Raw genomic sequence first — 25,012 nt, forward strand, 5'->3', positions numbered from 1 at the left:
GAATCTAAAATATATGAATGTTAAATTTTCATCGTTACATTATGGAAAATAATGAACTTTATCACAATATGCTAATATTTTGAGAAGGACCTGTACATTGAAGAGTCTGTTGAGGTGGACACCTGCCTTAGTCAGTTCATTTGGTACGACCTACTGGGAGGTAATACCGGGGGTAGACCCAGAACATGCTGGCGGCACTTATGTGCCTTCTGGCCTTGAGCAGGAAGGTGTCTCAGCCAAACGGGATGTCTGGATTTCCCTTGCCCACCGGTTACCCTACACCTCAATCTTCTTGGATGAAATGTGCACATATCCCACATATCTGGTTCTCACATTTTCAGCAGTTTTGACAGCTTTTATTGTGATTGTTTTATTTGGTTTCTGATTTTTTTTTTCTTAGAATATTTTTAGAGGCCTTTATTTTTGATAGTAAGCGGTCAGGGAGGAGGGGCAAAGAGAGGGGGAGACATTTGGCAAAGGTCGTCGGGTCCGGGACTCGAACTCCAGACGGCCGCTTCGAGGACTATAGCATCTATGAGGTCGCGCGCTAACCCCTACACCACCCTGGTTTCCAACTTTCTGTTTGAGTAAAAGGCCTACATAGATAACAGGAGATTTAATTCCCCTCTAACCCTTTAAATTATACAACCTATTCAGTATTGATTATTTGCATTATAGTGTTTCGCCACTTTTAAAGTATTTTTTTCTCCTGTTTATGCTTTTCTCAAACGTTGTTAAGATGATCTTCAGGAATATTACTGAAATGTGTCTCACCGACGTATCTCATCAGCTCTGAAAACACGGTTTTATTCCCTGAATCCTGTTTGGACGGTAGAGCGCCCTCTGGCGGCAGGTTCTGATTGTTGCAAGGCGATCCACGTGATCGTTTCTAAACGCACGTGACCGATGCAAAAAAAAAAAAAGTTGATCAGAAACTGACCAGGAAGTTCAGTTATGGCCGATGGGACAGCAGTAGAGTGACGGAGGAGTGTTGATACCCGAGCTTCATCCCCAGGACATGTCAGAGTCTCTGTCAGCTTCCTCCTAAGGTAGTTTGGTCGTTCAATCCAGTCCAGTCCAGTCCAGCAGAGCTGCAGGGCAGGACTGTGACATGTTTGTATTTGAGCAGTTCAAGTTTCTGAACCCTACAGTTTTATTTGTCTCCAGGGAAAATGGCGCAGCTGTTGCCATCATCTCTTGTTTTAGTTCTTGTTTTCAGCGCAACAGATGTGATCCTTTGTACAGGTAACCAAAAATAAAAGATTCACTCCAACTGTTCTTTATGTGCAATATTTATGTCCCCCTCTCCCTCCCCTAGAAAACAATGGATGTGTTGCCAGAAGCTTTGGCTATGACTCTGTGGTGTGTGAGTGTAACTCCACCTACTGTGACAGTGTCGGCCCAGTCAGCCTGCCCCCTCTGGGTCAGTACTCCAGCTACCTGAGCAGCAGGGCAGGCAGCAGGATGGAGGCAAGCCAGGGTCAGATCCAGGTCAGCAGCAGTGGAGCAGGTAAGAGGGTGAGGTCTAGGATGTTGCAACTCCTTTGCTTTTTTCCCCTAATGAGTTTTCTTTTCTTCCAGGTCTCAGGCTGACGATTCTTCCCTACCAGAAGTATCAGAGGATTAAGGGGTTCGGAGGAGCTATGACGGATGCAGCAGCCATCAACATACTTTCTCTTTCTGCTGGAGCACAGGAGCAGCTGCTGCGACAGTACTTCTCCAAAGACGGTAAAGATTACAGACTTTTTAAAGAGACTAATTTCATGTAGAACAATGCAACTCTTAAGTGACAAAAAGACACCAAAATAAACCAATCTCTGCTCCAGTTAGAGAACCTAATAAGTTGCTAAATAACTTTTCAATATCATAGATGGATAACAAGCTACAGAAAAGATAATGCTTGGCTTATATTTCTTTCTGCTGCTTATAGTGGAGAGATGATGATTTTATTTTTTAAAAGTACAGATTTCTCTGAAAAAAGGGACTCGTTCCTTTGTTACCACTGTTCCTTAGAAAGAAAACCTTTTACCAATTGATGTTATGAACTGAATTATATTATAACTAGGATATAATTAACATGTATATAATTTGCTCTTAATCTTAATCATACTTGAACTAACAAGTCTTTAGATTGCTGCAGAAATCTTCTGTTTTCCATCATGTTTGTTATTTCCAACTGAAGGGAGAAAATGACCTGTTGTCCTTAAATTGTCAGTACGACAATGCATGCTTTTTTTGCTCAGAATACTACAAATGAATGTACATCTATATGAATGTACATCTATGTTTTTTCCTCTTTTTCTACAGGCCATTCCTTGTAAATGTCAGTGTTTTTTGGGGGTTTTTTTTGCGTCAAAATCGTCAGTTTTTGCAAAAATAGCTTATCGTGGCACCAGCAGGCAGATCTCTATCACTGTTTCTTTGAGAACCGTATCTTATCTTGTCACCAGCACAGTACCACAAAAGAGATTAAAGGACTGCAAAATATAATCCTCACTGCTATTAAAGTTATTGTTCACAGTGAAGAGATAAAAGATTTCAAGTAAAGCGAATCAGGCATGTCGGTGAAACCCTAATTTAATCAGGGAGCAGCGGTCCCATCACAGCTGATTCATTTGGAGGAGAGCATCATCAAATGCTTCACACCTCCAGAGGTTTAAAGTCTCAGACATCTGCACCAGCAGCAGAATTTGAGCCCATTTTTCATATTACACCAAACAACCGTTTAAAATTTTCATATCCTGGATTTAAGTAGTGAGGCAACAATACGTTCCCTCAATGTATTATTTAACAGAAACATCAGTTTGCATTATGTAATAAATGAAAAGCACTGAGGGGGTGTGGCGGTGGCACAGAGGTAAAACGCACGAGCCGTATTCAGAGGCTTCAGTCCGCAACGCAGCTGTCGGGGGTTCGACTCTCGGCCCATGTGACCTTTGATGCATGTCTTCCCCCTATTTCCACCTCTTTGCTGTCGGTTTATTGTCAAAAAACTGAGAAAAATGAAGGGCACTAGGGTAGCAAAAAAACAAAAAGCACGATGGATGAAATGTCCTATATTTCTCGTGCTCATTTGCTTTTGCAACCATGTCAACTGTGCAGCATTCACATAGAAACACTGAAAATGGGAAGGAAGGGGCCACCTCCAGTTGGTTACAGGCCCATTCGGAAATTATCAGCTGCTTGTTAAGATTTTCAAACGGCTACAACGTGCAAAAGCTTAAACACAATAAACTGAAAGTATTCAACTGCAGAACCAGCATTACATTATAAAACTATAAAACTACAAAGAAATTTTAGTCGGTCAGTTATTTTCTGCTTCTTCCATAGTGGGTCTCGGGGAAGCTGGTGTCTATCTCCAGCAGTCTATGGGCGGGAGGCGGGGTACACAGAAATTTTAGTTTAAATGTTAAATATGTTTTTTAAATAAATCAAAAATAATGCAGTTAATTTGAAAGCTGGTTCATTCTTGTCACAGTTTAGTTTGAAAAACAAACAGGAAAGTAGTTTGCTAGTATTTAGGGGCTCTTGAGGGCCCCTTGCTGGCCTGGAGTCCCTAGGCACAGGCTTGATTAACTTATGCCTCCAGCCAGCTATGATCAGCCGAAGAACCTGAGCCATTTTCGTTTCTCTGTGTTGTACCAGGTATCAGCTACAGTGTTGTGCGCGTCCCCATGGCCAGCTGTGACTTCTCCACTCGCCTGTACACATACGCTGACACACCTGGGGACTACGACCTGAAGAACTTCACTCTGGCCCAGGAGGACATGAACATGAAGGTCTCTGTCTCACAAAAACACGTCCATCTCCTCATGTGTCTTCATTGCCATCCTCCTCGTCTTCTTTGTTTCAGATCCCTCTGCTGCTGCGTGCCCAGGCCATGTCTCCTTATCCCCTCTCTCTGCTGGGCAGCGCCTGGAGCGCCCCCGCCTGGATGAAAACTAATGGTGCACTCACAGGAAAGGGTTCCCTCAAGGGCCAGCCAGGGGGCAAGGAGCATAAAACATGGGCTCAGTATTATATCAGGTGATTTGTGGCTCTTTGACCTTGAATTGTTGTTACACATCAGACAGGCCTGATACTGGAGAGATATATTCTGATGTGCTTTAACTCTCCCTGCCAGGTTCCTTGAGCAATATGCTAAATATAACCTAACCTTCTGGGCACTGACTACAGGAAATGAGCCCACTGCAGGACGCATGACAAACTACAGGTCTCTGATTTTATTTGTGACAATATCCAGCATCCTCGTGGCTTTAAAATGCTGAAAGTCACATTGGTGTCTTTGTGTGGTCACAGTTTCCAGGCTCTGGGTTTCACTCCTGAGGAGCAGAGGGACTGGGTCGCTCTAGACTTGGGCCCGGCCCTGCAGTCCTCATCACACCCACATTCACACATCCTCATACTGGATGACAGCCGCCTGCTGCTGCCCCACTGGGCTAAAGTGGTGAGTCCAAGGGCAGAGAGATACATCAGTAAGGGAAGGTTGCTGCTGACTTTATTTAGCCCACATGGGTGCAGATCAGAAACCACAAACTGTTACGTTTTAAGAAACCCAACAATAAACCAAACATTCAAAAAGGAAAAGTAAAAGTAAAATGTAGTGCCATACAAGGTAAATATGATCAAATGGTGAAATTACTAAATTCAAGCCACTATTCAGTCTGCCATAATAAAACAACATTAATATTTCACATAGAAGTCCTCCTTAGTGCTGATGAAAATGTGTGAAACATTTACATTTCAAAAGTCCGCACACACCTGGTATATCCCACGTTTTCCTAAATCACTTCAAAATGTTTCCCTCGTATAATCTGACATTCTGTACAACGCAACTGAAAAAAAAAATTTGATTAATGAAATGAAGCAAAAACAAATTTTGGTTTTCACTTAGTGCTATTATTTCTACATGATTAATATGCCTATTTGTATTATTGTGATATCTGTTTTAATTTATGTTTGTTTTTCTTGTCTTTGGTTTGGATGATTTCTGCTCTCTTATAGGTATGATGCGCTTTATTTACCGGGTGTTTTGGATGTTGGTCATAATTGTTCTGTTCGGTTCAGTTTGCAAACATAATAAAGTTCTAATCACAAAAAGGTGCAGCTGTATAGGATAAATGTCACATAAGGGGGAAAATAATTTGAAACCCTGGCGTTTTAACAGGTGTTTGAAAACCACAACATTTATATTTAAAATAGGATAATTTTGTTAGAGCAAAGAATAACCCGCAGATGGAAAATAGATTTCTGCTGAAATCACAAAGTTAAACATGTGTCTTTTACATCATGCAGATTATACCTTAGTAGCAGCACAGCCAGTTATAAATGTGATATTTGCATGTTTACTCTCGTAAATAAACCTTTGATAAAAGGTAAGTTGCTTTATTTGCTATGTTTAGTGTTTACATCTCAACTCCAAAAAGGTGGATTGCACCGTCGAGGTCTGGGGCCTCAAGCAGAGGAGATCCAATACAGGATCTTGGCACCAATCTGTGGTGGTGAGGTAGAAGCTGACCCAAACTAATCGAGCCGTTCACCACATCACAGCTGTATGGTCATGAGATTTGGATCCTGAGTGAAAAGATTTTTAGAAACAAGCAGCTGAAACGAGTTTCCTATCTAAGTTGGCCTGGCTGTGTTAGACATCCCAATCAGATATGGGAACTGATGTTCCTTCACGTGAAATGGAGCACTGAGAGTTGTTCAGGCATTGGATTCGGATACCGGAACCAGACCCAGAATTTGCTGATGCGATTTTTACAGTGCCTCTTATATTCAGCCCCCTTTCCTTCGATCCCCCTAAAGAAAATCCAGTGCAACCAATTACCTTCAGAAGTCACCTAACTATTAAGTATAGTCCACATGTATGTAATTTATTCTCGGCATAAATCCAGCAGGTCTGTGAAGGCCTCAGAGGTTTGCTAGAGAACATTAGAGAACAAACAGCATCATGAAGACCAAGGAACACTGCAGACAGATCGGAGAGAAAGATGAGAAGTTTAAAGCAGATTTAGGAGATAAAACAATGATACAAGATTTAAATGTCTCACTGAGCACTTTTCAGTTCAACATCTCGAAAAGGAAGGAGTGTTGCACAACTGTAAACCTATGAAGACTGTCTTCCTAAACTAACTGGTCAAGAAGAGCATTGGAGAACCAGTAAAGAGGTCAATGGTAACGGTGGAGGAGCAGTAGAGATCCCCAGCTCGGGTGGAAAAATCTGTCAACAGGAAAACGATTAGTCATGCACTCCACAAATCTGGTGGCAAAGGGAGGGCTGTCGCTTAAAAAAGGCCATGTCGGTCATGCAGCTCAGATGAGACCAAAATTAAACTAGGATGGACACAAGCAAGGAAGGAAGGAAGGAAGGAAAAATGAGATGAGGAAAGGAAGGACACAACTAGTCGTTAACATCCTACTTCAAAGAATCACTTTTTGGTTCTTAATTGCTTTAATAAACCTACAAACGCCCTGGTTTTGTTTTCCTGCACATTTTCTTTAAACGGATTCTTAGAATAATGACTTCAGATTCATTCAGTATGTTTCCATCGCTCTGCAAACCAGACTTTAGGGTACGAAACGTGGGGGAACACTAAACCGGTTTACCCTTCATAGTAACGAAGGGTAATGAACACAACAGATACAGACTGCTTTGGTGCCAAAAGCTTGATTCAAAGTTGATCAAATGAACTGATTTCACAGAATGTTTCTAATTTAATTCCAATTTATGTGACAGTTGAGATGAGATTCTGTAACATATATAATACTAGAATGTCTCGGTTTGTGACCTTTTGTAAAAAAGACGAGTTGTAACCTCCATCAGACATATTAACGTCTAGTTAAAGGATATGTTTTCCCTATTTGCCTCTCCAGGTTCTGAGTGATGTTCATGCAGCACGATACATTCATGGCGTGGCAGTGCACTTTTACATGGACGGTCTCGTCCCTGCAGGGACAAGCCTGGGAGCCACCCATCAACTCTACCCAGAGTATTATCTGTTTGGCACAGAGGCCTGCGCGGGCTGGGGTCCACTGGACCGCGGAGTGAAGCTGGGAAGCTGGGACAGGGCGGAAAAATACGCACATGACATTATAGAGGTGAGATCTCATCTCCCTGCATGAGGGTTTGTACTTGTTCAGTCAGATCCACTGTTTGACAAGCTGTGAGTCGTCCCAGAGAGGTGAGTCCACCTCCCCCTCGTGCTGCACTGCTGGTTAAACGTTTCCCTCTGCTGCACACGCTCTACAGAACCCGCCTGCAGAGCAAGCTGGAACTGGTGTTCTGTGTCATCCTTCACAGGGGGAAACTGGACTCCTTGCACTCTATTCAACTTGAGCTCATTCAGGTATCAGACGTATCCAGAGTCAAGAGGAACTTGATCCTGTACATACCTGTTGGCCATTCTCACATTTTGTCATGTTACAACCTAAAGACACCAATGCATTTTACTGGGATCATATATGATACATGGTTTTCAAATATTTTCACAAATCCAAATCTGAGTGTTCAGCTCCTCCGAGTCTATATTTGCAGTAGCAGCTTTTGCTGCATTTACAGTTGGAAGTCCTTTGGGCATGTTTCTACCAGCTTGAGATGGAAATGTTTGTCAATTTTTCTCAGAACTGACGGAGTAAATCTGTAAACATCAGTTTTCAAGTCTTGCCAAATATTCTTAGTTGAATTTAGGTCTTTACTTTGACTGGACCATTCTAACACCTCATCTACATTATTCAATCGTAGCTCTGGCTGACTGTTTAGGGTCGTTGTCCTGCTGAAAGATGAACCCCCACCCCGCTCTCAAGTCCTTTGCAATCTCTAACAGATTTTCTTCCTGTGCTTGGATCCATTCATCTTCCCATCAAGGAAAACGATCCCCACAGCATGATGTTGCAACAACTGTGCTTCATGATGTGGATCGTTTGTTCAGGCTGATGTGCAGTGTTAGTTTTCCTCAGCTCAGTGATTTACATGTTGGCCAGAAGTTGGTCTCATGTGACCAGAACATCTTCTTGCTTTATCCCCTTTGTGGTTCGTTGCAAACTGCAAATAAGTCGTCTACTTGCTACATTTGAACAATAGCTTTTTTTCTTGCGACTCTTTCATAAAGGTCAAATTTGTAGAGTACACAGGTATTAATTGCCTTGTTGACAGATTGTCCCAACTGAGCTGTGGATCCCTGCAGCTCCTCCAGAGTTAGTGCTTCTGTGAATAATTTTGTCCTTGTGACATTTATCCTTGTCAGTTTAGGTGGATGGCAATGTATTTGTAACTTTGTAGTTGTTTATTGGTCCTATATTTAGAGGAATGATCGAATTGTGCTCCTAGAGATGTTAAAATCTCTGGTCATTGTTTAATAACCTAACGCTGCCAAAACGTTCCTGACCTGTTTCTGTTGGTCTTCAGGATGCTGTTACATTGGATTTTTGGGTGGATATCAGAGTAAAGAGGGGTAAATACAAAATGCACATCACATAATTCAGATTTGTACTTGTAAAAACTTTTTAATAGCATGTAGCGTTTTTCTAACCACTTAGGGAGCGTCCATTGCTTTGTGTTGGTCCATTCCAATGAAATTCCCTGCAGTTTGTGCCTGTGTTGTGACAAGACACTGCAGATGCCCGGGTAACACACCCCCTTAAGGAAACTACCCAAGGGTGTTTTCTCTGTTTCAGGACTTAAATCACTACGTTGTGGGCTGGACTGACTGGAACCTGGCGCTGGACCTGACTGGCGGACCAAACTGGATCAAGAACTTCGTGGACAGCCCCGTCATAGTGGATGCAAAGCGGGACGTCTTTTACAAGCAGCCGTCTTTCTACGGCATGGCCCATTTTAGGTCATCACACGTTTGTTTTACATGCTCACTTTAAATTTAACATGTTTCCTGTTGAGTTGTTGTACAATCTTCTGTACAATCTTTATGTACAGTAAGTTCCTGTGGGAGGGGTCACAGAGGGTGGGGGTGTCCACTAGCGGAAAGACGCAATTGGAGTTCTCTGCCTTCGTCAGACCAGATGGCTCCGTGGTGCTCATCGTTCTCAATAGGTACTAATAAAGACACAGGCTGTAATAGGTGCAGTTTAATGGTAAAAACTAACCTGCTTTGTATATGTGTGTGTTCAGGTCTTCATCCACCATCCAGTTTGAGGTCTGGGATCAGGGCGTGGGCTACATTCCCTGCACCGCTCCGGCCCATTCCCTGCTTACAGTTGCTTGGAACACACACTGAACTTTAAAAATAATGCGCTTCACAACCAAGCAACAAACTGGTACCTTTTCATTAGGGTCTGCACCATTTACAAGCCAGCACACTTAGCAGCTCAAGAAGAATGCCAGAAACTGTACTCTTATGTGGATCTATATAGGTTGTGTTCTGCGTTGTGCATTAACTGGCAAGTGAATGGGGGTATTTTGAAATCTTTGGTCAACTATTCAGTGCAAAGACTCACAGAACTGGGGGCGGATTTTTTTTCATGTCATAATTTCATTTGCTTGTTTTCACAATTCTGCTAATTTGAGATGTTGCCACACTGTGGGGCCCACTGCGTACCATCCCAGCCGACATTTACACATGGGGCCTGAAAAATAGAGATCGACCACCAGTTACATCTGGGCTCCATGTTGATGCCTTTGCAGATTTAATACAGAATAGCTCTGGGTAAAAAGTGGGATGGGTATGGGTATTGAATAATTTGAACTAGTTTTCTTTTTGCAGTTGAGACCTGCATCGTGTTGCTGATAAAGGCTATATTTTGTCAACCCAAGTGGATCTCATTCAGGAAGTCTTTACTGAGAGCCCAGGCAAACCCATATATGTGGCCTCTATACATGTTAACTGCTGTTCAGTGACCCAGCCAAGGCGTCGAGTTGGTTCAGGGCTATCTACGTCGATTAGCCGAGGTTTTTAAATTGGACATTCACAACAGCAATAGATCTACAAATAACTGCATTCTAACACAGCTTTACATCTACAGTGAGCACTGAAGACAAAGCCATTCATCTGATCGCACCCATGGGTTAAGGTCTGTGATAAATTCTCCAAGGTGGGGTCACAATGTCAATGGGCCAGTCTTTTGATGCCCCAAACCATAGGACCTGTTTATGCATGTACATGCAATGAAAATAACTGACATTAAGAAACTTAGATGCTTTGGGCTTTTCCTGTCTCAGGTAGTTGATAAAGTAACAAAATGTCCATTTATCACTATCACTGAAAACCAGTATTATTAAAATTGAAGTTTTAAAATCCTCCTTTGCACCAATTTCACCTCTAGCTAGTTTATATGCCAGCGACTGGAAAAGAAGCAGACCCCTTATCAGTTTTAATGTACACACATTTGTTTTTTTATGCAATAATTTTGACCAATTATTTAAATAACTACAAATAAAACCTCAACACATTTTGAGTTTCTAAAAGTATATATTAACCAGTTCTAAGCAACAGCAATACCTGGAAGTGATAATTCACAAGATTAACTTGAGCTGCAGCCCCGCTGGTCCCTCGTGGCGCTACAGGGACTTTTCTGATGAACAGAGCTTGTTAAGGCCGTCTCACTTTGGTATTAAAAAGGTGACGTTTCATTGTAAATAAAACACATTGTTCGAAATGTTTCTTAATCCACTATTAAATGCACTGCGAGCAAGCAAACATTTTTTTGTCAATTTATTGATACATCATAAACATTTTATCATATTTATAATATACAGTTTTGATAAACCATGTATTTCACATTTGGGTCACCATTCTCAATGTCTTCTTTTTCTATGCAAACCTTAAGTAGAAGGACTAAAATTATTTACATCGAAATAAGTGATAAAAATGTGAATCAAAAGAAGAATCATCCATGAACAGAGGACTAAGATGAGATGGATGTCATTTGTATATAATATATACAACAGGAGGAGTTTGTGACATATAAAGCATCAGATTAGAGGACCAAACGCAGAAAAAAATAATTTCCTCTGTTCATTTAGTTTCAGACTGAGAGGAATTGGAAAAGCTTAAAAAATGCTTCCTTTTGTCGAAAGTTACAGCTTCAGCTTGTGGCCCTTTAACTGGATTCCTATTAAATACACGACCGTTGGATTTAAAAGAGAAACGTTTTCCTGGCAAAAATCACCGTGTAAAATAACTGAGCAGTCATTATACGTTGAGCAGAATGGGTGTTCGTGTTCAGAATACTCTTAATGCCTTACAGGGCTCAGTTGCAGGATTTTGCTTGTCATCAAAACGGTGAAGAGGAAAACGTTTGTCGTATTGAGTATTGCAGCAATGCACTGAAAGCAAAGTTTTGCTCGAGAGGTGGAAATGGGAAAGAACAGGACGAGACGGATGTCAATCTAGGCAGGTCCATCAGACAAATAAAATAGATGAAGTAAACCACGACAAATTAAGACGTCTTTAAAAGGGTACATGATTGAAGAAGGCATTAAAAATAGAAAATAAATATACAAGAGACTGAAATCATTATGACAGGAACCGAAAGAAAATGGTGAAAATAAGAAGCGTTATTTTTTTTTTTTTTGCTGGATATTGGTGATGGATGGAAAGCGGAGGGTGAGATAGCCGGGTGCCTCAAAAGGACCATCTCTCCTGTGTGCGGGGGTCCGTGGACAGCGAGGGAGGCTCTGACGAGGGCTGGCTGCTGCTGTCTTCTCCGTTCAAACTCATCCGGCACACTGGACACGTGTCATGCTGCAGTACCCCAGGAAAAGTAGGCAGACATCAGCTTACAGCAGTTCGTCCAAAATATGGTCTGTTGCTACTGTCAAACTGATAACATCCTCTAAACAGTGGTCTTTCTGGCATGTGCTTGAATCTAAATCTCTAACAAAACAAAGGTAGTTTAGGATTAGAAACTGGCTGCTTGGGAAAAGTGGCACTTTCCCACCTTTCTTTTTAAATTAAGTAGCAGAAATATTCTTGACTGATCATCTGGTAGCATGTGAATGCAGACACCGATACAAAGAATAGGAAAATTAGTTCAGTTTCATTCCATCAACAATAGATTGAGTCTGAATTAAATTGAAAATCTCTAATTTCCATGGATTTTAATGGAGTTCAGCAAACAACCACCTGGACAACAATAGGAATATGTCTTCACACTAACAGCTATCTTTTAGCATGTTAGTCATCATCTTTTTAACTTTTCAGATTTTCACAACCACCCACTCATTTATTTTATTGGGATTTTAACACATTCATGTAAAGCAGAAGAAAATAAATGCACAATAACAACCCAGAAAGTATGCATTTATTCAATGAGTCCCTTTAGTGAACACTTCGTAGAACCACCTTTTCTCTCGCCCAGCTCTGCATATCTAGCTGTAACAGTCGGATTGGATGGAGAGCGTCTGAACGCCATTTTAAGTCTTGTGACAGATTCTCAGCAGTATTTAGATCTGGACTTTGACTGGGCCATTCTAACATGAATTTGCTTTGATCTAACCCATTCCTTTGTAACTGGCTGAACATTTAGGGTCATTTCACTGCTGGAAGGTGAACCTCTGCCTCTGAATTAAAGTCTTTTGCAGCCTCTAACTATGGAGAGCTGTTTCATTCAAAATTAAATAAATAAATACTGCCATTGATAAATTATTAATAAATATTCAATGAAATAAATAAATATCCCCATAAAATAAAACAAAATAATTACATTAAAGGAAATTTTCATCTTATTTTATTTAATTAATTTCAAGATTTATTTAATTTACTTAAAGATTTATTTATTTATTTCATAATGCAGTTTTATTTTGTGACACTTTTATTGTGTAAAGGTACTTTAAGTGTTTCAGTGACTTTTACTCTTTAACCCCGTTTTTCATTTTAAGCTCTTTTTATTTCATGTTATAATATTCAAATGAGGGGGCGGAGTTTTATCTGTGGGGCGGTGCTGGGACAGCAGGGCGGAGTTTTATCTGTGGGGCGGCGCTGGGACAGCAGGGCGGAGTTTTATCTGTGGGGCGGTGCTGGGACAGCAGGGCGGAGTTTTATCTGTGGGGCGGCGCTGGGACAGCAGGGCGGAGTTTTATCTGTGGGGCGGCGCTGGGACAGCAGGGCGGAGTTTTATCTGTGGGGCGGCGCTGGGACAGCCAGCAGGGCGGAGTTTTATCTGTGGGGCGGTGCTGGGACAGCAGGGCGGAGTTTTATCTGTGGGGCGGCGCTGGGAAAGCAGGGCGGAGTTTTATCTGTGGGGCGGCGCTGGGAAAGCAGGGCGGAGTTTTATCTGTGGGGCGGTGCTGGGACAGCAGGGCCGAGGTCAATTCGTGGCTGTGGCCGACAGAAGACAGCATGCCGGAGGGAGCCAGTGGATTCTGCGAGGAATCCCCTGGCTCCGGCCGTAAAAGTCTGCCACGGCGGTTGCCGCTGTTTTTGTGGAAGCTGTTTGTGCAATAAGTCTTCGTCATCCTTTCAGCACGTCATACACACACATAGTGCTATTTTTTCCCCATCTCAAGTAAATACAGCCACCTTATGTTATGGGACTAACGCTGTTTATTAAAAAAAAAACAATAAAGACAAAATCATTTAAAAGTAACAGCCTATAGCCAGGGGATTCCTCGCAGAATCCACCGGCTCCCTCCGGCATGCTGTCTTCTGCAGGCCACAGCCATGAATTGACCTCGGCCCTGCTGTCCCAGCGCCGCCCCACAGATAAAACTCCGCCCCCTCATTTGAATATAATAACATGAAATAAAAAGAGCTTAAAATGAAAAACGGGGTTAAAGAGTAAAAGTCACTGAAACAGGTAAAGTAGCTTTAAAAAAATAAAAGTGTCACAAAATAAAACTGCATTATGAAATAAATAAATAAATCTTTAAGTAAATCAAATAAATCTTGAAATGAATTAAATAAGATGAAAATTTCTATTAACATAATTATTTTGTTTTATTTCATGGAGATATTTATTTATTTCATTGAATATTGATTAATAATTTATCAATAGCAGTATTTAATTATTTATTTAATTTGAATGAAACAGCTCTCCGTATCCAACAAGTTTTCTTTATAGATTTTCCTGTTATTAGCTCCATCCATTTTCCCCATCAACTCTGACCAGATTCCCTGTCCCTGCTAAAGAAAGGCATCCCCCACAGCACCATGTTGCCACCACTATGTTTCAGCACAGGGATGGTGTGTTCAGGGTGATGTGCAGCTTTAGTTTTCTCTCATCTCATCTGACTAGATCATATATTTCACATGTTTTCTGTGTCCCCTTTTTGACTTGTGGAAAACTGCAAACGGGACCTTTTGTTGCTTGCTTATGCACTCTATTTTAATTAGGGGTATCAGAGGAAACCTTAAAAAGCAGAGTATAATTTTCCTCCTATTTTATATGTACATGCTCATATCTGTCTTTCTAATACCTAAAATCCCAGTGAAGTTTGTGGTCGTCACATGACAAAATGTGACAAAAGCTTAAGGGGTATGAATGCGCTTTACAGGCACTGTACACGCAGAGGACTAATGCATACTGCAACCTAATCATTCCTCTCTAATTCTGATTTTGCACACATGGAAATTGCTATAATTATACATTTTTTTGCTATATTTTGGAGGGGTACTTTAAATGTGTTTTACATTTCCTTATTTATTTAAGAACAGCAAATGAATCATATGCTTGTTGTTCTGTATTGTAACTCACCATTTCCAGCCATGGTACTATACAATCTGAGTGAAAGAAGTGGTTACAGGGTAGCTGTCTGACTGGTTCTCCCACAGCAAAGTCCTCTTTGCACACTGGGCATTCCATACAGCAGTCTACAGGAGTGAACAGGAAAATGTGTGACCCACTGCGTACTTCTTTTATGGTTTGATTAAAAAAAAATTATGATTAGGAGAGTATTTTATGTGTATTTATAATTTCAATATAGCTTTTCTTATTGTGTATTGTTTTATTTAAGAACACTTTGTGAATTTTAGCTGAAAAAGGAGCTTTATATTCTTTATTTAGAATTTAAAGATAATGAATCTAATGTCACTCATAAACACAACAGAAGTATAAATCAGTGCAAGTTAAACCCTAAGAAAACAAAGTTACAACTGACAGATAAAACAACAAATACAAAAAAGGATGTTAAGTGTCTTGTTGATGTGAACTGTTGATCCCTTCTAGGTTAATGAATATTTTACCCTAAACAGAGTTTTAGAGGTTCTAATTAGTCATATTGACAAGGTTCCTACACATAGGAACCCGGAGGTTTAGGGAGCATTTTTTCCCGCGCAAGAACCATCGGCACCGGCGCCCCCAGGGTGTGTTCTCTCCCACTCCTCTTCTCTCTCTACACAAATGACTGCACCTCAGCGGACCTGTCTGTGAAACTCCTGAAGTTTGCAGATGACACCACTTTTATTGGTCTGATCTCGGATAATGACGAGTCTGAATACAGACGGGAGGTGGATCGGCTGGTCCACTGGTGCGGTCAGAACCACCTGGAGCTTAACCTGCCGAAGATTGCTCACCATCCTTAACAATACGGTGTCTGCCGTGGATCACTTCTAGTTCCCAGGAAACACCATTTTTTGGGACCTGAGATGGTCCAATGTTCGTTAGAAGGCCCAGCAGAGACTGTACTTCCTGCGACAACATAAGAAATACAACCCTCCACAGGAGCTGCTGGTCATCTTCTACAGTGTCATTATTCAGTCTATTTTGCATACATCCATCACTGTGTGGTTTGGCTCATCCACAAAAAATTCAGGTCGGCGTTACAGAGCGCATATCTGCAAAAAATATTTTTATTTCCCTTATATATTTCTGGACAAAAAACAAAACAAAAAAACACGTCATCATCGACATTAAGTGGAACCGAAGCCAGATTCCTTGCTTGTGTCACAAACTTGGCAAATAAAGCAGATTCTGATATTTCACTTCAAAATCCTAGTTTTAATAATCAGTCAAGAACTGATCTTCAGTGATTATGTGTGAAAATGTTTTCATTATGGGAAATTCTGATGTTTATTGTGTAAAAAAAAAGGAATGGAGGAAAGATGGAGGAAAATATAATTGGAAATATTTTCCACACTTTATTTTAATTTTAAAAACTCATCCAAGGTAATAAGATACGTAGAATAAATCCTATTTTTTTTTTCCAGACTTTAAAACTGTCAAGGAACCTGCGAAGAGCCATTTCATGTTAAATCCAATACTGATTAAATATCTTGTTTCTGAAAAGACAAAACCTAATAGTAATGCATGGAAATGCTTCTGTGTGTGTGATTAATAGTATAGCAGACAGAGTAGAGAATCCAGCTTTAATAACTACTCTAAACGTGTCGCATCTATAACCAAAAAAGTAAAACATTTAAACAAGGACTATGAAATAAAACTGTAATCTGTAATCATTGTCCATAGAAAGGGGTTAACATTGACACAACATAGTTATAGTCAACTTTAAGGACAAGGGAAACCTGGTGACAAACTAAGCTAACAGGCAGGAAATATGACTGACCTGCTTGTTCCTGAGTGATGCTGACAGTCGGGAGGGAAGAAATCTTCTCTTTCTCGGCTGGAGGAGGTCCTGTGTTCTCCAGTTGACCTAGTAACTAAACGCACAGACACACAATTAAACTCGAGGGTAAAATAAAGATGAAAAAGACACAAGGGTTGTAGGAAACTTGAAGTTCACCTGCGTTATGACAGCGTCTAACCCTCCCTGCCCCCACGCGTAATCTCCTGGGTTGGAGTGCAGCATCCCCGTCCTGAAAAAGACACACAGCGGCCAAGCTGGAGTTAAACAGTTACAGATAAACATCGATGATGATCCTGTTAGGTTGCTTAGGTTTTACCATGATAGAGGAGGGGAGCCAGGAACTCCAGAGTTGGCAAAGAGTCCAGCTAGAAACTGCTGCACAATCCTGTCAGAGAGAACAGGAACACAACTAGAACCAAGTATATTATAGCTGGAAATCCTTACAGCCATCCCTGATTTAGTTTTCCTTTTAAATTACGTGTCAAAACCGTGTATTATTATTTCTGAGGGTCTTTCAGAGGCTTTCTGTGGCCTTTGGCTGCATTTTCACTTATTAACACTTCGATGCTCAACTAATTTTAAAGAAATTCTCTGATCTACAAATCACTCACGCTAGGAATGCACAATATATGACAAATTTATCATTATCTTATTACACTGTATGCAATATGCAAGTAGCAAAGAACTGCTTGGTTTACAATAACTTAAATATTATAGTACCATGCATCCAGGCCCTCTGTGCCTGAATAATATTTGGTGACACTTGTTGTTTAATGCAGGAAGGGGTCAATGTTTGTTAAGAACCCAAGTCAGAAAGACATTAACACTGTCCGGAGATTCATTTAGCACAGGTTTTCCTGATATCGTGCAGCCCCAACTCAGGCGTAAAAAGGCTCCTGATGGGGATGCGCTGGTAGAGAGTAAACCAACCAACTCTATGTGCCAGCTTACAAACATGAATGATGAGAGGCGGCTTCCGTCTGGGAGCTTTTTACAGTTATTGTGTCTGTATTACGTAGACAAGATAGGCTATTAGAAAAGAGGAGGGGGCTGCAGTACAAAAGAAACTGAAACCATCTCATCACTGCAATGAGATGACTGCTGAGCAGAGTGGATACTCTAGACCCCGTTTCTTTTCTTTTTTTGCTTTCACATTTGCCTATTTAATGCACATTTAGATAGGACTACATTAGATTGGTAAATTTAGCATCATTAATTTGGTTTTTTATTTTTTCTATATGTGGATATGAAATGGTCATAACATGACATTATTATGTTCTCACAGGGGAACCTTCTATAGCAGTCTGTGCATACTGGTAAACTCATAATACGGTCCGTCCCTAAAGTATAATTAACAAGCACAATTTGTAAGCAGTCTTTACCTTTTATGCTATTTACACAATCCGTCTATATATCTTTCACAATTGACAATATTATTTATGTAAATTCTGCACTGCTTTTTATACATATAATTGTTATTTGGACGTCTGTTTTCACTGCTTACTTTAAACTTACAGATTTCTACTAGACGATGCTCTAAACTTCACATTTTCATTCTTATTTATTGGCCATTTTTCTCTTAGTACCTTCTTATTTTTACTGTGCATATGAATTTCTTCATAAAGTCTCTGTAATATATTGTTTGCTGGGTTATTTTACCATATGCATCTGTAAAGCAATAGCCCTCCAGGATTAATAAAGTATATATCTTGAGTACTACCTAGTAAAAATAAGTAAAAAGACATTTGGAAGCTGAAAGAAGCATCTCTTTTAGGTGAATTGTGCTAAATCATCTGCAATTTGAAAAACAAGTTTGTAGTTTCCATGGCTGGCTCCTAAACTGAAAGGATGAAAAATGAAAAACAGAAAACTTGGCAAAGAATCCATTTTAAACTGGAAATTGAAAGACTTTACTACATAAAAGGAAATACATAATTTGCCCCAATTTCCTTGCTGACTTGTTTTTTTTCCCCTTTAGTTGAGCAAACAAGCAGCAAAAATCCAAAGAAAACTTTAAAAGATCATCCGGGGAGGTGATGATCAAGATCAGTGTAAAAGATCAGAAGATCTGTGCCTTCGGAGACAAACCAAAAATAAAATAATTACATTAACAACTTTGCCATGTACTGTATCTTTGTATTTCTTGGTTAAATTTGATTTGACCAGTAGATTTATGGACTTATGCAGCGAGTTATGCGTGATCTGATCTGTTGGTAGGAATCTGCTTGTGGTTTTCTGCTGTGAAATCATTTTGTACGTAGGCTCTGTACATACAGCAGAGTGAACATCAACAAGTTGCAGCAAATCATCCTCTACATCAGCTGTGAGCAACCCCAGCGACTGCACTGGAGCTGGAACATGTCTCAACCTTCGCTGTTTGTTGGAAACGAGGCTTAGGAGCAAAACTAACTGGAAGCATGGAAGAACGAGTAAGACTGCGGAGCTGCGCTCTAGACACAACTTACCCTTCCACAGCTGGTGAGCGATCTGGCCTACTGCTGCCTCTGGACCTGTATCTCCTCTGGCTGCTTAAACGAGGCGGACGCCCTTGTCCCCAGGTATCCCCGGATCCCAGCAGGCCCCCCATGGACCCTCCTAGACCTGTTGGGACAGATCCCCCGATCGATCCACCTCCCAACCCTGCCAGATCACCAAAGCCCGTCAGGCGTCCTCCAGGCAGCCGGTGATCTAAGTCAGGACTGTCTCTGTCTGTTGTAAATGGCCGCTCCAGTAACAAGAGGTGCCATAGCTACAGAGATGTGAACATTAGACCGGGGTCATTATGAGTGATAATATGTAGGAAACAATAATAAAGAAATAAGGGTCAAAGGGAGAGAAGAGAAGATGACAAAATCAAATAAAATCATTTATACTAGTTTGTTGGTATTCCTTTCAAACAAATTCATACCTCTGCAAATTGTGTGGCTGTGTCATCTATCCCATTAGCGCCACCTTCTAGGAGACTGAGGGAAACAGGGCACAAAGGGACAAAAGACACATTATTAGATACATGCACTTAACCCCACATTTATGTGCAATTTTAGTGCTGTCCTGGAACTAGACTACATGACGAGCAGACCAGCATCAACAGTACAACTTTATCGTTCTTCCATCTAAAGTTCAATCACTTCAACCTTAACATGGCGAGCTATACGGACAAGTAAAGCAGAATGAGAAAAGTCTCAAACCTGGAGTCCTCTGTTACTTCTTCTATGAAACCTGAATCACATCTGGGGCAGATGTATTCCTAGAAAGAGTCAAAACAAAGTCTGAGTCACATAGTCATATACAAGTACAGCTCAAAATATTAAAACATTGTGAAAAAGTTCAATATTTTTTGTCAGTCCTGTCTGAAACTCGTATATTATGTAGATTATTATTACCCAGAGTGAAAGATTTCAAGCCTTTATTTCTTGTAATTTTGAGGATTATGAAAACACAAAATTTAGTGTCTCAGAAAATTTGAATATTGTGAAAAAGTTAAACAATTGGAACATCAATGATTAATTAACAATTATCTCAAAACACCTGCAAAGGTTTTTTGAGCCTCTAAATGGTCTCAGTCTGGGCCAGTAGGCTGCACAACTGTGGGGAGACTGCTGACTGGACAAAAGTCCAGAAGTCATTGACCCCCTCCAAAAGAAGCTGGTTGCTCACGTAGTGCTCTATCCAGAGCATATTTATAGAAAGTTGAGTGGAAGGAAAACGTGTAGTAGGAAAAGGTGCACCACCAACAGGAATAACCTCCGCCTTGAGAGGATTGTCAAGTAAAATCCGTCAAGAATTTCTGATCAAATCATAACGAGCTGGCCTGTTGATTGGCTGTCAACAGTCCTATTTTCAGATGAAAGGAAAGTTTGCATTTCATTTGGATATCTAGGTCCCAGAATCTGGAGGAAGAGTGGAGAGGCACAGAACCCACATTGCTTGAAGTCCAGTGTAGTTTCCACAGTCAGTGATGATTTGGGGACCAAGTCATCTGCAGGTGTTGATCCACTGAGTCCCCAGTCAAAGCAGCCATCTTTCAAGAAATTTTAGCGCACTTCATGTTTCCTTTTGCTGATGAGTCAACTACCAAAAGCTGGTTCAATGACCATGGTGTTACTGCGCTTGATAGGCAAGCAAACTGGCCTGATCTGAACCCCCCTAGAGAATCTATGGAGTAGTGGAGGAAGAGGAAGATGAGAGACACCAGACCCGACAAAGCAGATGACCAGAAGGTTGCTATCAAAGCAACCTGGGTTTCCATTAGACCTCATCAGAACCACAGGCTGATCTCCTCCATGCCAATTCATGAAGAAGTTCTTGTAAATAGACTGTTTTAAGAAATCGAGCCATCTCTGTTTAAAATATTCTTTTTTATGGAGTATAATAGCTTATTAAAGTACTGAATTCTGGGTTTTTATGATCTGTAAGCCATGATCATCAAAATTAGAAGACATTTGAGATACTTCACTCTGTGTGTAATGGTTCTATACAAGATATGAGTTTCACTTTCTGAAATGAGAGACAAAAAACATTGAATTTTTAGTGTTCGATGTTTAAGCTTTACTCATAGCTTTCCAGGAACTGAAGGTAAGCATTAAAGTGTTATGATTTGGCAAACTGACTACCATAGAGATGAGGTAGAAAACAGGATTAGGACAAAATAATACAGAGGTGTTTTACATGGAAGAAGACAGAACCAGTAAATATTTGGTGGACCTACAATGACGCTTAATTTTATTCAGGAAAAAGTCTCCATATTTCAACGTGAATCAACAAAATCTGCCCTTTAACAAAGCCTTTAAAATCTGTTATGTTCCAAACTCAGCTTTTTCTATTTTCTATTTATCAACAACATGTTTTACAAAATAAACACATTCTTTCAACAAGATGGTTAACGTGTATCTTAAGAAAAATTATACATATTTAATGGGATTCATTTCATAACATATTAGTAAAGCCAATTATTTATAACTAAGTTTTGAAAAACAAAAAAACAAAACAGAAACACATTTTATGTCAGTAAAATAAAAACTCTACTGATAATTCACCTCCTAAATGTGTTCTTTGCAGGTCCGCCTAACAGTGTGCTGACAACACTTACAGAAGCATGTTTTCCTTCATCCTAAACAAACTTTTCTTTCAGCGTACGTTATTCTTAATGTCTTGTGTTATGATCTAATCCTTCGGGATCTAATATCGTATCTCCCACCCCGATAAACACCCCAAGACAACTGAATATAAATGGCACCAGTTTCATTTATTGATATGTTTTTATCTGAAAACTGTTACAGTGTTGTAGTGTTAAAAACAATTCAAAATACTTTTACTTGATGATATTAGCAGATGATATGAACCGCTTTTGAATGACGGCCAGTGTTTTTCGAATGCAACCCAGGAGGTAGAACTGGTCTGGCCAACCACGCCCAAAGTGTTAGAGAACAGTGAGACAGAATGAGGAAAACACCACCGTCAGCTTATGCTCCTGGATCATATGTTCTTTTACTAATGAAAGCCAGGGCCTTGCAGCCATGAAAACAGGGCTAAAGAGAGGGTTATAACATACACACGATAAGGGGATGATCGGATTAATGCCTTCTGCATAAGAAATTGTATTTAAAGGATTTTTGGCTTTGGAGGGTGCTTTTGGGAAAATAACATTGATTTCTCCTAACATTTTTGACCATATTTTCACAAAAGTTAACAAAATGTATTTGTCTGATCTCACAACAAAATAGGATCTGAAACCAGATTTATGCTCTGAACTTTCTCACAAACTGCACAGTTAGCAAAAACAGATTGTGCCAACCGTGTGTCTTTTGCCCAATTTATCCTTTTTGTTTTATAAAAGGACCACATGAGCCTGGATCCATGAAAAATTATACTAATGAAATCCTGAGGTAGTGTACTGCAATACTTAGGTGTTGTAGTCATCTGGCTCACTGACATATCATGACGACTTAGTAACCTTTAATGTAGCAAACCTATTTCGAGTCAGTGAATAAATACAAATGCAGTTTAGGATATTAACTTTCTTAGAGCTGCTAAAAAGTGCAAAAAAATAAAGGGTAAAAAGCCCCAACTGAAATTACAGTATTAAGTGAGTGTTGCCCTGAGATAAAATGTTAGTATAATAATAAGAGAATAGGCTGTATACAAAAAAAAAAAAAAAATACATGATCTATCTGATTTTATCCAGCAGTTTTCGTATCTGTCAATAGGAACTAAAGGTCATGCAAATCTTTTACAGTACAAAATTATTTCCAAGCAGAGAAGAACCAAGAAAACCAGAACCGGCCGATTTCCAGGTTAACTGAGAGGTCAGAAACGTAAAGATCTGACCTAAGAATCAACGGACCTGTTAACGCAACTTCCAGTCATTTCATCTTGAAAATGATTACTGAAGGAAGAACACTCAATGTCAGCTATTTAAGTCAAGTGTGAGAAAAAGGTTCAAGTCGATATTTAAAAGAAAACTATTTATACACAGACATGTCAGCTATTCATTCAGGCTGCTACAACAGAGAGCAAGAGTTCACCAGATAACAGGAAGGCTTAAAGTTTTACAGAAAAGCTGCTCTGTTTGATCTTTTCAAGCTTTCAACCTCTTTCTGTCATGGATTTGATGGACGTTTTTTGAAAATCTCAGAATTCAATTCAAAAATACTTTATTAATCCCAAAGGGAAATTAAATGTTGTTGTAACTCATTATGTAGGTTTATGTAGTTATGTCGAATTAAGGTAAGAGTCCAAAATATGTCAAGATAGGGGTACTTGGGAAAACTCTGTATTTACCGAGGACGTGCTTGCTGTAAAAAAGTTTGAAAACACCCCTTCCTGCAATGAATCTTCTCTCACACACAGTGTACCATCACCGCTTTTCCTAACATAACTAATTAATGACACCTCAGGACAGCAAGGCTAGAGAAAAATGATGAATGCTGTTCTTCCACCAAAAAACAATTCGAATACGTTTACCAACTACCTGAGATGGGAAATCGAGACGCCGGATATTGCATCTCTAACTCTTAGTATTTTTTTCCATCCAACTAGTATAAACTGTGACAGGGCAGTATGTTTCTATTGCTGTCCAACCAAAATAAAATCATTTAACGCAAATGCAGATACTAAAGAAAAATCAACTGCTAGATTTTAATTTGTAACAAAAAGACAAATGTGACCAGGTTTCTTATATTATCTATGAAATGAATAGATTTCTTAGTGTAACACAAAGTCTCCCTTTAATGGTTTTATAGGCTGGCTACAGATCCATAAAATCTTGTTAAAGCTTAGATTTACTACAAGTCTCTAAGAAATAAAGGCTTAATAGATACAAAATATGTTTAGAGCACTGTAAGGCTAACAAGACATGGCTCCTATTTAACACCTTTTTATTCTGACTTCTGAGAGCAAAACTGAAACCAAACCCTGAAGTGTTCACTCTGAAAATTTCCCCAACTCGTCCGGTCAACATTAAGTTTGATCAGAAACAGTAGCTGCCCACTACCTGTCAGCTAGTGTTAAATAAATGGTTAATGATCAGGTGGTTAAGACCAATCTTTCTCTCGGTTGTTGTTGTTAATTAGTAGAAAATCACCGATTCAACACATCTTAAGTATCTATGGAAACCTTCAAGCAGAGAGTTTTGGCAAAGCCATGTTAGACGTTTAAACACAACAAACTAGACAGCGTCTGCTTTTAGAGTTTGTTTCTTAACCAAAAAGCATTTACGAGAGTTTATTTTAAGAGTTTACAACAACAACAAACGGGGCTAACAGGCGCTACCTTGGCTAGCTGGGTGTAGCTTTTAGCAAGCAGGAGAAATAATCAGACATTCTCCGACAGGCAGCGCTGCCAGCCCCCAGCACTCAACAAAATAACATGTCACATGAACGGAAATCATATGACCTACCGGGAGTTTGGGGTTTACTTCTCCCTTACAACAGTGACAGAAAAACCGATGCGGGGGAACAGCCGCAGCCTCCGCCATCTTCCCGAAAGAAGCACAAACACCGACGTCGGTCCTCCAGCAGCCGAAGACAGCTGTCGGCCGAATACGGCAGGTCGTTGTAGCATGTAATCAAATCACATTCTCATGCCAACGACAAAAGCGTTTTCAATAGTTCAATGGCCTTTTTTCAACTCAGATTTGAAATAAATAAATAAAAAATCTACAATATTATGCATATTAGTAGTAGTAGTAGTAGTAGGAAAACGTTCTTTAATTTTTTTTTCAGTTTTAGATTTAATTGATATGGTGCGTTTTGTTTGTACTTGTTCCAAGAAAAATACAAATAAAACGGAACCTCTCCTGAAGTTAGATTCCCGACTCTGAAAGAAAGAGATTTCCAGCCAACCATGAGTTCAGATTCAAATTCAATATGACTGCTGCACATATAACACATAATTATCTAACCTAACATTTTTGGCAATTATCTATGCAAAGGCAGTTTATCCATAAACGCACTCCTTTTTTTTTTTGGACAAAAGAAATCAATTCAGTACTCTCCAGAAAGGCGCTCTGTATTTTATGATAATCTGTCTTACCAT

At 40.0% G+C, this 25,012-nt stretch overlaps 2 protein-coding genes across 2 annotated transcripts; one reads left to right on the forward strand and one right to left on the reverse strand.

The window, feature by feature from the left end:
• Positions 1–911: 911 nt before the first annotated feature.
• Positions 912–10,652, forward strand: gba (glucosidase, beta, acid). Its single transcript, XM_047356288.1, has 12 exons — positions 912–1,049; positions 1,168–1,245; positions 1,319–1,510; positions 1,582–1,728; positions 3,646–3,779; positions 3,854–4,026; positions 4,124–4,213; positions 4,300–4,447; positions 6,877–7,101; positions 8,677–8,840; positions 8,933–9,049; positions 9,128–10,652. Exons 2-12 carry the CDS (start codon positions 1,173–1,175, stop codon positions 9,231–9,233), a joined length of 1,569 nt encoding a protein of 522 aa, XP_047212244.1. The 5' UTR covers positions 912–1,049; positions 1,168–1,172; the 3' UTR covers positions 9,234–10,652.
• rnf115a (ring finger protein 115a) lies at positions 10,653–24,519 on the reverse strand. Its single transcript, XM_047356301.1, has 9 exons — positions 24,375–24,519; positions 19,666–19,724; positions 19,386–19,440; positions 18,943–19,226; positions 16,794–16,862; positions 16,634–16,706; positions 16,457–16,550; positions 14,650–14,765; positions 10,653–11,699 (listed from the first exon to the last, which is right to left on the reverse strand). Exons 1-9 carry the CDS (start codon positions 24,450–24,452, stop codon positions 11,580–11,582), a joined length of 948 nt encoding a protein of 315 aa, XP_047212257.1. The 5' UTR covers positions 24,453–24,519; the 3' UTR covers positions 10,653–11,579.
• Positions 24,520–25,012: the final 493 nt, after the last annotated feature.

This window comes from Girardinichthys multiradiatus, chromosome 3 (genome assembly GCF_021462225.1).
Source record: "Girardinichthys multiradiatus isolate DD_20200921_A chromosome 3, DD_fGirMul_XY1, whole genome shotgun sequence".
Lineage (NCBI taxonomy): Eukaryota > Metazoa > Chordata > Actinopteri > Cyprinodontiformes > Goodeidae > Girardinichthys > Girardinichthys multiradiatus.